Raw genomic sequence first — 13400 nt, forward strand, 5'->3', positions numbered from 1 at the left:
GGCTAATACGGTGAAACCCCGTCTCTACTAAAGAATACAAAAAACTAGCCGGGCGAGGTGGCGGGCGCCTGTAGTCCCAGCTACTTGGGAGGCGGAGGCAGGAGAATGGCGTGAACCTGGGAGGCGGAGCTTGCAGTGAGCTGAGATCCGGCCACCGCACTCCAACCTGGGCGACAGAGCCAGACTCCGTCTCAAAAAAAAAAAAAAAAAAAAAAAAAAAAAATCAAACTCACTGGGTTCAGTGGCTCTCGTCTGTCATGCCAGCACTTTGAGAGGCTGAGGCAGGAGGATCACTTGAGGCCAGGAGTTCAAGACCAGCCTGGTCAACATAGTGAGACCCTGTCTCTACAAAAAAATTTAAAAATATAAATAAATTAGCTATGTGTGGTGGTGCATGTATGTGGTCCCAGCTACTCAGGAGGCTGAGGTGGGAGGATCACTTGAGCCCAGGAGGTTGAGGCTGCAATGAACTATGATCATGCCACTACACTCTAGCCTGAGCAACAGAGCGAGAATCTAAAAAAAAAAAAAAAAAAAAAAAAAAAAATCAGCTAGGCAAGATGGCTCACGCCTGTAATCCCAGCACTTTGGGAGGCTGAGGCAGGCAGATCACTTGACCCCAGGAGTTCAAGATCAGCCTGGGCAACATGGTGAAACTCTGTCTGTACAAGAAATACAAAAATTAGCTGTGCATGGTAGTGTGTACCTGTAGTCCCAGTTACTTGGGAGGCTAACTGGGGAGAATCACTGGAGCTCAGGTCATTGAGGCTGCAGTGAGCCATGATTATGCCACTGCACTCCAGTCTGGGCAACAGAGTGAGACTGTCTCAAACATGATGAAACCCTGTCTCTACTAAAAAATACAAAAATTTGGCCAGGTGCGGTGGCTCAATGCTGTAATCCCAGCACTTTGGGAGGCCGAGGTGGGTGGATCACCTGAGGTCAGGAGTTCAAGACCAGCCTGACCAACATGGAAAAACCCTGTCTCTACTAAAAATACAAAATTAGCCAGGCGTGGTGGCGCATGCCTGTAATCCCAGCTACTCAGGAGGCTGAGGCAGAATTGCTTGAACCCAGGGGAGGCAGAGGTTGCGGTGAGCTAAGATCATGTCATTGTACTCCAGCTTGGGCAACAAGAGTGAAATTCTGTCTCAAAAAAAAAAAAAAGCTGGGTGTGGTGGTGGGCGCCAGTAAACCCAGCTACTCAGGAGGTTGAGGCAGGAAGAATCACTTGAACCCGGGAGGCAGAGGTTGCAGTGAGCTGAGATCGCGCCACTGCACTCCAGCCTGGGCAACAGAGGGAGACTCTGTCTCAAAAAAAAAAAATTAAACTCTGTGCTTTGATTTTAGATCTGGTGCTTTAGGCCTTCCCACCATGTTGATAAAATCCCAGCCCAAAGCAAGGACATTGAGCATTTTCAATAGCCCATGTATATTTCTGTGAGCCTTCCTCATAATGGAAATACCTTTATTATCAGATTATTTTTATTATAAAAGCAATATATACTTGTTTTAAGGGTACAACAAAGGAAAAGTATATAAAGTAGAAAGTGAATGTTTTGGGAGGCCGAGACGGGCGGATCACGAGGTCAGGAGATCGAGACCATCCCGGCTAACACGGTGAAACCCCGTCTCTACTAAAAAAAATACAAAAATCTAGCCGGGCGAGGTGGCGGGCGCCTGTAGTCCCAGCTACTTGGGAGGCTGAGGCAGGAGAATGGCGTAAACCCGGGAGGCAGAGCTTGCAGTGAGCTGAGATCCGGCCACAGCACTCCAGCCTGGGCGACACAGCGAGACTCTGTCTCAAAAAAAAAAAAAAAAGAAAGTGAATGTTTCTCCTCTAATCTTACTTCCTGAAAAAACTGCTAATCCCAGTATGGGGTCAGTATTTCTACATAATAACAAAAATGGCGTCATCTTATAGGTAAGATCGTATAACCTGTGTTTATGACTCAACCATGCAGCCTGGACTCATCTTTCCATGTCAAGACCGTAGATTTCATTCCTTTTTAAAGGTGAGGCTTTTGGACTCATCAGAGCTAGCCCCCTGCCTGATGTCCAGCCGGGAGCCTTAGCCCAGGCTGGGTGAGATGCCACTGCCCACGTCAGGGCATGGGAGGCTGGCGAAGCAAAAGGCTGGCAGTCCATCACACCAGGCAGCAAGGCCGCCCCAGCTGCTCGCCATGCTTTGCTGGTTCCTGATACTTTCTCATTTTACGTCTCATTGATTATAGGCCCCAGGTGACAGGATGGGGGTGGGGAAGAGTGAGAAAATCGAGGAGAGGGAAGGAGGGTGGGGAAGAGGGATTTTCACCCTATGAAATGCTTTAAGCCACAGCCTGTCCTATCTGTGCCATGCCGGGTCCCTTTGCAGGGGAGGGAGCAGAATGCTCAGGGCAAGTGAATGCCTTCACCAAGCATCCAGTCCATCTTCTGTCCATAGAAGAAGGAGACTCAGGGAGGGAAAAATACTTCCCCTGGGTCAGCCAGCACACGCCCAAGCTCTCACTCCCACTCTAGGCCCCTCTGAAGTTCTTGCCTAGTTGAGTTTCTCAGCAAACCTTTCCCCAGCTCCTCCAGCAGCCTGCTGCCGCTGGCACTCCTGTCCTGGGGCTCTGGGGTCAGGCCCTTTGGTTCTGTTCTGCCTTCTACTATGATTCTAGTCACAGTTCACCTCTCTGCGTCTCAGCTTTCTCAATTAAAAAATAGGGATTACATGATATCATGGGCGTGAGCGTGCCTGGTATATGGAAGGTGTGTACAAGAGTTAGCTTTTGGGTTGAACCCAGGATGTAGGGGAGAGATTTCAGGGTAACAGAGTGGCCCAGCACCCTAACAGCAGGGAAAGGAGGCAGCAGTCATTGAGCTTACTTTGTACAAGGCCCTGTGGTGCGGACAGTATCCTGTGCACCTGACAGATGGAGAAGCAGGCTCACCTGCCCATGGTCGTGCAGCTGGTGACCGTCAGGGCTGAGATTCCCACTCGGTTCTGGGTTCTGGCCCCTGGAAGTCCCCAGCCCTTTCTCCATGCCACCCTGCCTTTCAACGTACCTTCAGGCATTGCGAGGATGAGGAGACAGGTCTCTGGAGCATTCTTCCACCTTCACACTGGGCCGCCATCCCTGGGAGCCCAGGAAATCCTTATCTGCAGAGCTGCCTGCACTCCCCCATTATCCTCCAATCCCCCTCCTCCACTTGCTTATCCAGAAGTCCCTTTCCCCTGGGTGCCCTTCCTTGATGATAGATGGAGGAGGGAACGTCGAGAGGAAGGGACTGGGCCTGGGAGGGGTGAGGGGAAGGCGGGAGAGCAACGCAGGTGGGGGAGGGCCCATCCCTCAGCCAGCCCCAGCTCTTTACATGGCTGATTAACTCGGGGAGGGGAGGGCTTTCGGGTCAGAGAGGAACAGAGAAGAGGGACAGCTAGGGAAGGGGTGAAATGGAGAGCGGAGGGAAAGAGGCAGGCTAGATTTCCCTGCTGCGAGCTGCAGGGCTGTTCAAAGGAGAGACTTGAGACCAAGGGGCTAGAATGCAGGTTGCAAACCTTAGAGGCCTCGTGCTGCAGTGACTGGGCGGGGCAGCATGGGCACATGGACAGGTCCTGCCCTTCTCCCCAGGCTGCCCACCTGGGGGTGGCCCAGGGTGAGTCCTGCACCACGTCTGAGAGGTGAAGGCCAAGGCCCAGGACCCAGGGGGCAGGGTCAAGAGGAAGCCCGGGTGATAAGCACCACCCTCTATCGGCCCTCCCACCTGGTCAGGGCCCCAGTGCAGCCAGCTTAAAGGAGGCATTTGGCCCTCCTGCTGCCTAGAACCTCGCTGGCTGGGGAGCAGCGGCTCCGACTGGAGCCTGCACTACGGTAGCGGCAGAGGCAGCCGGAAGTCTCTGCAGGGAGTCTCAGGACTGGGGTCAGGATGGGAAGACCCTTTTCCCCTCCGCCAGGCAGAGCCCCTCACTGTGGAGAACTGTATTCAGGGTGTTCCTTTTACAGTTGGAGTACTCTTCTCTCTTAACTCTCCAACCTCCCTTCCCCCAACTCTGGCAGTTCCCAGGGCCTCCTTGTCGCTGGCCTAAGTCCCAGGGCCACCTCGTCAGTACCTTCCAAGGGGTGCCTGGAGGGGCAGTTCCCAGGCCCCAACAGGGCAAAGCCTGAGGCCCCAGGTGCAGCTGTGTGTGGGCTTTTTCTTTTTTCTTTTTTGAGATGGGGTCTTGCTATGCTGCTCAGGCTAGCCTCAAACTCCTGGGTCAAACAATCCTCCTGCCTTGGCTTCCTAAGCAGCTGGGACTCCACGTGTACACCACCACACCCCCAGATGCAGCTGTGATCACCAGCAACCCCACACACAAAGCAGGCCCTGTTTCCTTAACTGGCAAGAGAAAGAACGTGGGGAGGGTGGGTAGGCAGGAAGGCCCAGGTTGCCAGAGCCGGTGCCTCCCTCCGTCAGCCCTGGCCCTAGCCTCTCTCTGCTCTTGCCATTCCCCATGCAGTACCCCAGACACCCTCACCTGCTCTCTGGCTACAGCATCCTGGGTACAGGAAGAAGTCTGGGCCTGGTGAAGCTCACTCAGAGGACATGACCCAAACAACCTTAACCTCCGATTCCATTCTCTTGTTTGCTTTGGCTCAACAATGATGGCTATAAATTTAATTTAAAGGACTGTAGCCAAAAACCTGGGGAGAAATAGAAGGGAACTGAACCCAGAATATTAAAAAGATAAGAAAGCTTACCAAAATAAGCAGGGTTCAGACCCTAAAACAACAGACTTGCTTTTTCCTGACCATGGAGTCTGCCCAAGCATGGCCTCCCTGCTTCCCTCCATCCTGCTGGACCAGCATGTGGTCACACAGGACTGCTGGGAGGCACAGTAACACGGGGAGTGGCTACTGACTGCACACTCCTTAAAGGAAGGCATGCTCCCCCAGCATCTAACTCACAGCCAGACACCAAGTACATGCTCAGTATGACTGCTGGTGATGGAAGGAATGGGTGGAAGGATGGTGAACAAATAAACCTCAGGCCAATGCGAAGTCCATAACATACCCTCTAATCCCCAGCTCCTACCAATGGGCCAACAAGCAGGTTTCATACATGCTGATTCCCGAGGTATAAATCTGTATCTGATGGGAGCATTTGATGGTAGCAATCCAGGTGCTCTCAAGCAGGCAGTCATTTCTATTTCTTGGGTCCTCCAGGGAGTACAAGCCCTTCCACACCCCTGCCCTGGACATGGCTTCCCTCAGCCCCACCACAAATTCAGTGTTTAGCTTTCCCTTGAGTCTTGCTTGTGACTCTATTAATCTCCTGCGGATTCATCACAGCTTCCCCGACCTTCTCTAGAGCCTTTGAGCGCCCAATCTCAACACCCATTTTTTTCCTTGCCACTTGGTAAATGACCTCAGCTTCTAAACCAGTCCCTCAGTAACCTCGTGAAACCTGCTTACCACCACAAAGCATCAGCCTAACAACTATTGTGACAACGTCCTTGCCTCAAATTTCCTTCTCTTTGGCCTGCTACAGGATTTGAATCTGCCAATACGTCTCCTGTCCCTCACACACTTGGAATTCTGGGCCTCTTGAGGGCTTTCTTCTGAGTTCTCCTGCTGCCCTTGCTGAAATTGAGGCTTGCCCCCATTCTACAAATACGCATATTTTAAAAGCTTCAATTACCTTTATGTTGATGCTTCAGTCAACACGTTTATTGAGCACCTACTATATGCTCAACCTTGTTCTGGGTGTTTGGGATACATCAGTGAATAAAGTCCCTGCTCTCATGGCACTTGTGTTGTCACATATAAATGCCACCTGTCTCTGTTGTGCTTGCTCCAACTCCCCAGCTCCATTACCTCCATGACATCTCCAAATAGATGGCCCATGGCAGCTAGGTATCACATCCAAATGGAATCAATTCTCCCCTCCCCCAAACTGCCTATCTGGTCTACCTTCATCAGTCTTCATTCTTCCAGTCTTGAGGTCCCACACTGTGCGGTCATTCTTCACTCTCCTCCTCAGTCGTATAACATCTATTCCTGTCTCTGAATCCAGACCCTTGTCACCCATGCTGTTTTTACTGCAACAGCTTCCTAATTGGCTTCCTGATGGTGGAATGGCTCCTTTCCCTCTTCTAGGCACTGCTGCCAGATGAGTCTTCCGTAAGCCCTCATCCCATCCTGACCCTCATTCTCTGCTCCTCACCTCCACCGGTCAATGCCCCCTCATTGTCTCTGGGGATATTATTGCAGAACTACAGACACTTTGCAGTTTTACACTGGGAATTGCCAACTACCCTTTTAAAGCCTATAGGTGGGCTGGGCATGGTGGCTCATGGCTGTAATCCCAGCACTTTAGGAGGCTGATGCGGGAGGATCACTTGAGCCCGGGAATAGACCAGCCTGGGCAACATGGCGAATCCCCATCTCTACAAAACAAAACAAAGAACAAAAATTAGCCAGGCGTGGTGGCATGGGTGCAGCTATTCTGGAGGCTGAGTGGGGAGGATCGGTTGAGTCCAGGAGTTTGAGACCAGCCTGGGCGACATGGCAAAACCTCATCCCTACAAAAAAACACAAAAAATTAGCCGGGCATGGTAGTATGACCATTGTGGTCCCAGCTACTTGGGAGGCTTAAGTGGGAGGATCACTTGAGCCCACAAGGTCAAGGCTGCAGTGAGCTGAGATCGCGCCACTGCACTCCAGCCTGGGTGACAGAACGAGACCCTATCTCAAAAAAATTTTTTTATTATAAAAACTAAAAGCCTACAGGCATAGTGACTTGCCCATGGTTTCAGGTAGGCAGTTGTAAGGTGAGGACTAGAGTGCAGCTGACAAAGCTCCAGGTGGACTACCTATGTTGAGAGGGTTGTCTCCTTCACTAGGGTGGACAGTGAAGAGGTGGGAGAAAATGGCTGTAATAGCAACCCAACATTAGCCAGACTTCAAGGCGGGGGACAGAGTCAAAGGATTCATGTAAGTGTCAAAGGGATGTATCTGTAAAGCGCTTAGAACAGTGCTTGGCATATAAATGTTTTTTATAAAAGAAATAGATCAAACCTCTTAAGTACCTCAGGAAGGAAAGTACCTTTTTACGCTTCGTGACAATTACATGGCACATATGAAGTTGTTTCTCAGTGAATGTGGAACAGGCTCAGTCAAAAGTATTGTATTAAAGGGCTAATTTTGGCTGGGTGCAGTGGCTCACGCCTGTAGTCCTAGCACTTTGGGAGACCGAGGCAGGTGGATCACTTGAGGTCAGGAGTTCAACAGCAGCCTGGTCAACATGGCAAAACCTCTACTAAAAATATGAAAAGTTAGCTGGGCGTGGTAGCACGTGCCTGTAGTCCCAGTTACTTGGGAAGCTGAGGCAGGAGAATCACTTGAACCTGGGAGGCAGAGGTTGCCATGAGCCAAGATCGCACCACTGCACGCCAGCCTGGGCAGAGCGAGATGCCATCTCAAAAAGATAACAATTTTTTTAAAAAGGTGCTAATTTTGGTTTTTGCTGATAAGTTTTTTCATTTTACTTCCCAATATAATAAGATCTACTTTCTGGTCACATGGGAAAAAAGTTTATTCAACTCAGAGCTGTGTTATGATTAGGAGATCCAAAGAAAGGCTCAGGACAGGAACACCTCCCACCACTTAGCAACTGAGTAAAATCGCTACTTGGCAGCAAACACTGCTTCTACTTGAGGGTGAGGCTATCCAGGTTCTGTGGGAATCTGTGTGAGTCCCAAGTACCCATGAGTACAATTGGGAAAAGAATCTCTGACTTGTTCTAAGAGTTTAAGCAAGGAGGTAGAGTTTCTAGAAAGAAGAGGAAGGGTTCTGGAAATGACACTATTTTCCAACCAACAGTCTTCCAGGTACCTGAGGGAGACCTCGTCAGGCAGGAATCTGGGTTTGCAAAGACTGGAAAGGGTTAACATTAGCAGGACCGGAGGCCTCCACACTCTAGGACTTGGCATTATACTTAGTATCCTCCTTCAAATAGTACCTATGGTTGAAAATTAACATTTCTATTGGAATTGACATCCAAACCCCCTGTTCTGGTCCGTCAGACTTTCAACCCTCACAATACTGAGTAGGAATCTTCTGCTGCATTCAGTGTCTCCTCACCGTACCACAATTTCCATTCCTCTCGAACTGTACTGTAAAGGAGATTGTCTTTCCTCACGACACAGCTCACACCCCATGGCACAGGCTTTTCCGACTCCATTATCTGTGCTGACCTCTTCTGAAAGCTGGTTCCCTACAGGACACCTTAGGTTTGTTCTCTGGCTGCTTATATTTGTGGCTTGTCTTTCCCACTGGTTTTTGGACGCCCTTAAAGCCAGAAATGACCTTTCCCTTTTTAACAGAAAGGTGGGTTGTTAAGTAAAGAAGTCCTTTGTATGAGTCTCAAGGTGAGTGGCCCAGCAAGCTATCACTTTTTTTTTTTTTTTTTTGAGATAGTGTCACTCCGTTGCCCAGGCTGGAGTGTAATGGTACCATCTCAGCTCACTGCAACCTCCACCTCCTGGGTTCAAGCGATTCTCCTGCCTCAGCCTCCCAAGTAGCTGTGATAACAGGCGCACGCCACCAAACACAGCTAATTTTTATATTTTTAGTAGACAGGGTTTCACCATGTTGGCCAGGCTGGTCTCAAACTCCTGACCTCAGGTGATCCGCCTGCCTCAGCCTCCCCAAATGCTGGGATTACAGGCATAAGCCACTATGCCTGGCCCCCACTTCTCTGAGCCAGCGTCCACATCTGTGAAATGGGTGGCAGGCTGGTATGAGAAGTGAGAATACGCATCAAGTTCCACTTCACACTAAGTTCTCAAAAAACGAGGTCCTTCTCCTTTTCTATCTCTAGAATACGCTGATACTCTGGATGAAGTAGGTGCTTCCTGAATGGTGTCAGAGCAGTTTGCACTATCATGTGCCAGTGTGCAGCAGTTTAATCTGTAGAAGCCACTGGAAGCCTCATGACCTGAGGCTGAAAACTGAGGGTTAGAATTGCCTTGTTCATCCACATACTCCCACTGCATATGGTGCTTTGTACCCACAGCGTGCTAAGTTTTTTTGGAACAAAAAACGAGATTTCTCCAATGCTACTCAAGTTCACCGGATGGCACAGCCGCTCCTCAGAAGCCCTCAACCACAGACACATAAGCTACTCCCCTTAGGCCCCTGCGCTGAGGTCTCCAAGCCAAAGTGCTCCTCAGCCCTCCATGGCATCTGCCCCTCTGTCCAATGTCAGGCAGAGGCTCCCAGGGTTGGGAAGTAGGAGGGGCTCCTAATAGTGACAGTGGCTGGAGAACTCCAGGGTGGTTTTGAGAATGCAACGGCATCCTTAGCCACTGCAGGAGGACTAACCAGAAAGAGTGGGGAAGAGTCAAGGCCTGGCTTCAGACAGGCCGCAGTGCTCAGCCTTCCTTTCACCCTGATGAGTGTTCTCCCAGTGTGAGAAAGAGGGCAGAACTCTCTGTCAAGTCTTTGAGTCAACTGAATTGAGGAAGAAGGACTGGGACACCAGCCAGAGCCTCCAGGTAAGCTCTGGCATTAGCATGACACAGGACTCAGCACAAACAGAGTAATATGCTCCTGCTGAGTCCAAAAGAGCCACGAGTGTGAAAATGCCGAGTGTGGGCACACAGCCCTAGCCAGAGCCCTGTCTGGTGAGGCTGCTCTTATCATTTGGGAATCTGCTCAATTTTCTAAAAGAAAGCTCCGTTCTACTACACTCAGCATCAAGGGGCAGCTCAGCTGTTTATTAAGTCAGTAGAAAAATGACTGTACATGTTTAAGGTGCAGGAATGAAGATGGGGCAGACTGGGCCCCAGCATCTGAGGCCCCACCCCCATGCCAGAGAGCTCCAGTCCAGAGCCTGAAGTGTGGTCAGCACATGTGAGCTATCTGGATGTCCAAGAATATCTAAGTGTGCTGCCCCCGTAGGGGGCACTGGAATTCCTTGCCCAGCAGCTGGGCCTAAAGAGAAGAGGCTGAGGAAACCAGGCCCTAGAAACGGCCCAGCACGGTGGCTAACAGAGCCATGCGGATGTACATGCCATTCTCAGCCTGGCGGAAGTAGGCTGCGCGGGGGTCCGAGTCCACCTCCACGCTGCAAAAAAAAAAAAAAAAAAAAGGAAGTGTTATCGTGCAGCCCATGGATAGCCTGTCCAGGACTAAGTCTCCTCCCCTCCATCAGCCCCGAGGCAGTCTCCAACTCTGATGCTGCACCACCTTATCTCGTTGACACGGGGCATCGGGTGCATCACCACCATCTTCTTCTTGGCCCGGGTCATGATGTGGGGAGTGAGGATGAACTGGCCAAAGCACTGCAAGGCAGATGGGGTCCCCATTAGTGCCTTGGGCTAGGAGTGGCTACAGAGGACACAAGTCTGGGCTCCACTGTGGCCCCCTCCACACCCACATGCAGCTATGGCAACTGTCGGACATGAGCTTTAATAGCTCTGACCCAGCCCTCACCCAGCCTTTCTGTCCTCATATCTGATGCCCTGTGGCAGCAGCCCTGGCTTCAGCACTCACAGCTTCATACTCCTGGGTAGAGCCAAATCGTTCCTTCTGGATTCGAGTCATGTAAAGCACATCAGTGTCAGGCAGTGCCTCCTCAATGCTCTCGAATTCCTCCTGGAGGGTGAGGAGAGCCATGGTGGATGCAGCACTGGGCTCTGACTGCCCAACCCACGTCTCCATGGCCTCCAGGCTTGGCTGTGAGGGTCTCACCTGCTTGGTGCCGCGGGAGGCCACAAAGGCCCGCACAGTGGGTGGCATGCGCAGGCTGGGAGGTGCCACGTAGCGCAGGCTGACACGATACTGGGTGAGCAGGCAGGCCAGGGAATGTACTGTGCGTCCGTGCTTCAGGTCACCCACCATTGTGATCTAGGGGAGGAACCCAGTCACCACAGGGATCCCAGACTGGGTGCCCCCCCGCCCCCCGCTACATCATTTCCAAGCTTTTAAAAGCCCCTGGAGCAGAATGAAGGCCTCCTTGATGCAGCTGTCCTGGACCGGGGTAACCACTTCCTGCCTCCCTCTCTAGATCGTCCCCTGGCAGGGCCCCAACCCCTGCCACCACCCTCACCGTCATGCCATTGACAGTTCCCAGCTCCTCACGGATGGTGAAGATGTCCAGCAGGGCCTGGGTGGGGTGCTCTCCGACCCCATCCCCAGCATTGATCACTGGCCTCCGGCAGTGCTTGGCGGCCAGCTGAAAAAAAGGGGAAAATCCTGTCTTTTGCAGCTCAGAGGGCCCCCAACTGCCAGTCCCACTCTTCCAGGGTCCCCTCACTCATCTGGCCCAACCTGAGACTTGCAGTCACAGAAAATGTGGGTAGAAGGGTTCTCAAGTCCCTGGGTCCAGCCTTCTTAACCCCATCTCAGTACCCAGGCTGGCCTCACCTCCACTGCTCCAGGCTGGGGGTGCCGGAGCACGACGACATCAGCATAGCAGCTCATGGTCTGCACGGAGTCAGCCAGGGATTCGCCCTTCTGGACAGACGATGTGGCTTCTGAGAAGCTGAGCACAGCACCTCCCAGCCGGGCCATGGCTGCTGCAAAGGAGCTGCTGGTCCGTGTGCTCACTTCATAGAACATGGAAGCCATGACCTTCCCCTGGGCAGAGAGCAAGGTGGAAGGTGTACGTATGCGTGTCCACCCTGGGGGAACCACAGGTGGGCACCACCACCCCAAGTGATATTTGAGGGATGCTGTGAGGACCCTTCTGCACCTAAAGCTTCCCTGTGACCTGTCAGAGCCTTGACGTTTCCACCACTGGTGTCACTCTGAGCTAAAGGCTCTGCCTCCAGAAAACCACCCATCATTAAGTGTTTGAATGAGCTGGGAAAGGAGGACATATCCTAGCTCTCTCCTGTGATTGCAGCAGCCCAGACCAGAAGACCCCACTAGTGGGGTGATGGTCTCATGCTCAGGCCCTCCCAAGCCAGCTAAATCCTGCTTTGGGGAGGGAAAATGTGGGGGGAAGATCTACAGCAGCAGAGGGATGGACTAACATAAGGGGACAGGATGGCAGGGGGAAGACCCACTCTGACCACTGTGCAGCCCTGCCCTGATGCTGCCCAAGGGCAGGCAATGGCTTGGACCCTACCCCCGGCCCTGATCCTGACCTTCAGGATGTCGAGGCTCCGCTCCTTCTGCACCATCATACGCAGTGTGTGTGCCACATTGAACAGGTGAGACATCTAAGAAAGAGCCCAAGTTAGCTATAAAGGTCCTAGCCCCCGCTTTCCAAATCCTCAAAGCTCTGGGTGGTCCCATCCTCCCTGCCCCAGGCACCTGATCCTTGGTGAACTGCTGGACGGACAGGATATGTTGGCCCACTAATGAGTGCAGCAGGGGTGAGGTCTGGGGGTGCAGCAGGCCAGGGGTCCCCAGGTTCTGGGGAGATGCCTGTCTAGGTACTGGTGGTAGAGGGTAGCAGGTGCCATCAGGGGTTCCCATCAGCTCTGCAGTGAGGGATGGGGCAGAAGAGGCTGGTCAGAGGGTTCCTCCTACCAAGGCCAGATCAGAGGTCCCCGAGGTGTGTGTGTGTCAGAGTGGAGTCTCACCTGGCTCAGTCACCTTCCGAGAGGACTTCTCCTTCGGCTCCTCAGCTGCAAACAGGACAAGAGGACAAATATATATTTATGGCTGAGGTTTGGAAAGAAATCCCATATTCCCAGGAACTCTGAATCACAGTGTATGTGTTAAAGCAATTCACAACACAGTAATATAGCAGGTTAGGGGAGGGCAGGGGACTGCGGCAGCTCTGGGGACAGACAGGTGGCTTCCATGGGGCTGTGTTGTATGGGAGCAGTGGTGCCCTCCCGGGGCTCTCCCAGTTGGCAAAGGCATCCTAGGCAAGAGGAACGGCCAGACTCACACCAACCAACAACCTGGATTTACCCCACGCTCTGCTGCCCCGTGGGATCCCAGCTCCTGGGCGGAGGAACACAGCTGCCCACAACAAAAAAGGGCATGTGAGAAGTTGTGAGATGTCTACTCACACTGGGAGACTTGTTTAGGCAAAGGATGGCACAGCAGATCAGACAAGGATAAAGGGATGGAGAGGAGGACATGTAAGTAGAGAAAGGTGAGGTGCTGGGAAGAAGTGGATCCTGTCCCTACACAGCCTCTGAGTCACAGGAACCCCACTCTTACCTGGCAAACCTGGGTCGGAGGCTCGATGGATTCGGGGCGGCAGATGGAAGCGGCCATCAGGAAGCCCTGGGATGCCACGGCGGGGCCTTTCAGGTGTCTGGAGGGGTAACAATGGCCCAGAGTTTTTTTTTTTTGTCTTTTTCTTCTGAGATGGAGTCCCGCTGTGTCGCTCAGTCTGGAGTGCAGTGGCGTGACCTTCTGGGTTCAAGCAATTCTCCTACCTCAGCCTCCCAAGTAGCTGGGATT

General features: G+C 52.2%; 1 protein-coding gene across 7 annotated transcripts in view; it reads right to left on the reverse strand.

Moving 5' to 3' along the window:
• Positions 1 to 9718: 9718 nt before the first annotated feature.
• CAD (carbamoyl-phosphate synthetase 2, aspartate transcarbamylase, and dihydroorotase) overlaps positions 9719 to 13400 on the reverse strand; it is a 28637-nt gene continuing 24955 nt past the window's right edge. The window contains exons 35-45 of one of the 7 annotated variants that reach the window (XM_033176258.1): positions 13155 to 13251; positions 12900 to 12950; positions 12563 to 12607; positions 12291 to 12460; positions 12122 to 12196; positions 11397 to 11609; positions 11080 to 11205; positions 10722 to 10877; positions 10524 to 10625; positions 10218 to 10312; positions 9721 to 10095 (exon numbers count right to left, since the gene is read on the reverse strand). In XM_033176258.1, coding sequence (XP_033032149.1) covers positions 9993 to 10095; positions 10218 to 10312; positions 10524 to 10625; positions 10722 to 10877; positions 11080 to 11205; positions 11397 to 11609; positions 12122 to 12196; positions 12291 to 12460; positions 12563 to 12607; positions 12900 to 12950; positions 13155 to 13251 — 1233 coding nt within the window. In that variant the 3' untranslated portion in view covers positions 9721 to 9992. Of the gene's footprint in view, positions 10096 to 10217; positions 10313 to 10523; positions 10878 to 11079; positions 11206 to 11396; positions 11610 to 12121; positions 12197 to 12290; positions 12461 to 12562; positions 12608 to 12899; positions 12951 to 13154; positions 13252 to 13400 lie in introns of all 7 variants that reach the window. The other 6 variants (XM_033176259.1, XM_033176256.1, XR_004428435.1 and 3 more) reach the window with 6 other exon arrangements.

The sequence above is a fragment of the Trachypithecus francoisi genome, unplaced genomic scaffold, assembly GCF_009764315.1.
Source record: "Trachypithecus francoisi isolate TF-2019V2 unplaced genomic scaffold, Tfra_2.0 Lachesis_group17, whole genome shotgun sequence".
Taxonomy (NCBI): Eukaryota; Metazoa; Chordata; class Mammalia; order Primates; family Cercopithecidae; genus Trachypithecus; species Trachypithecus francoisi.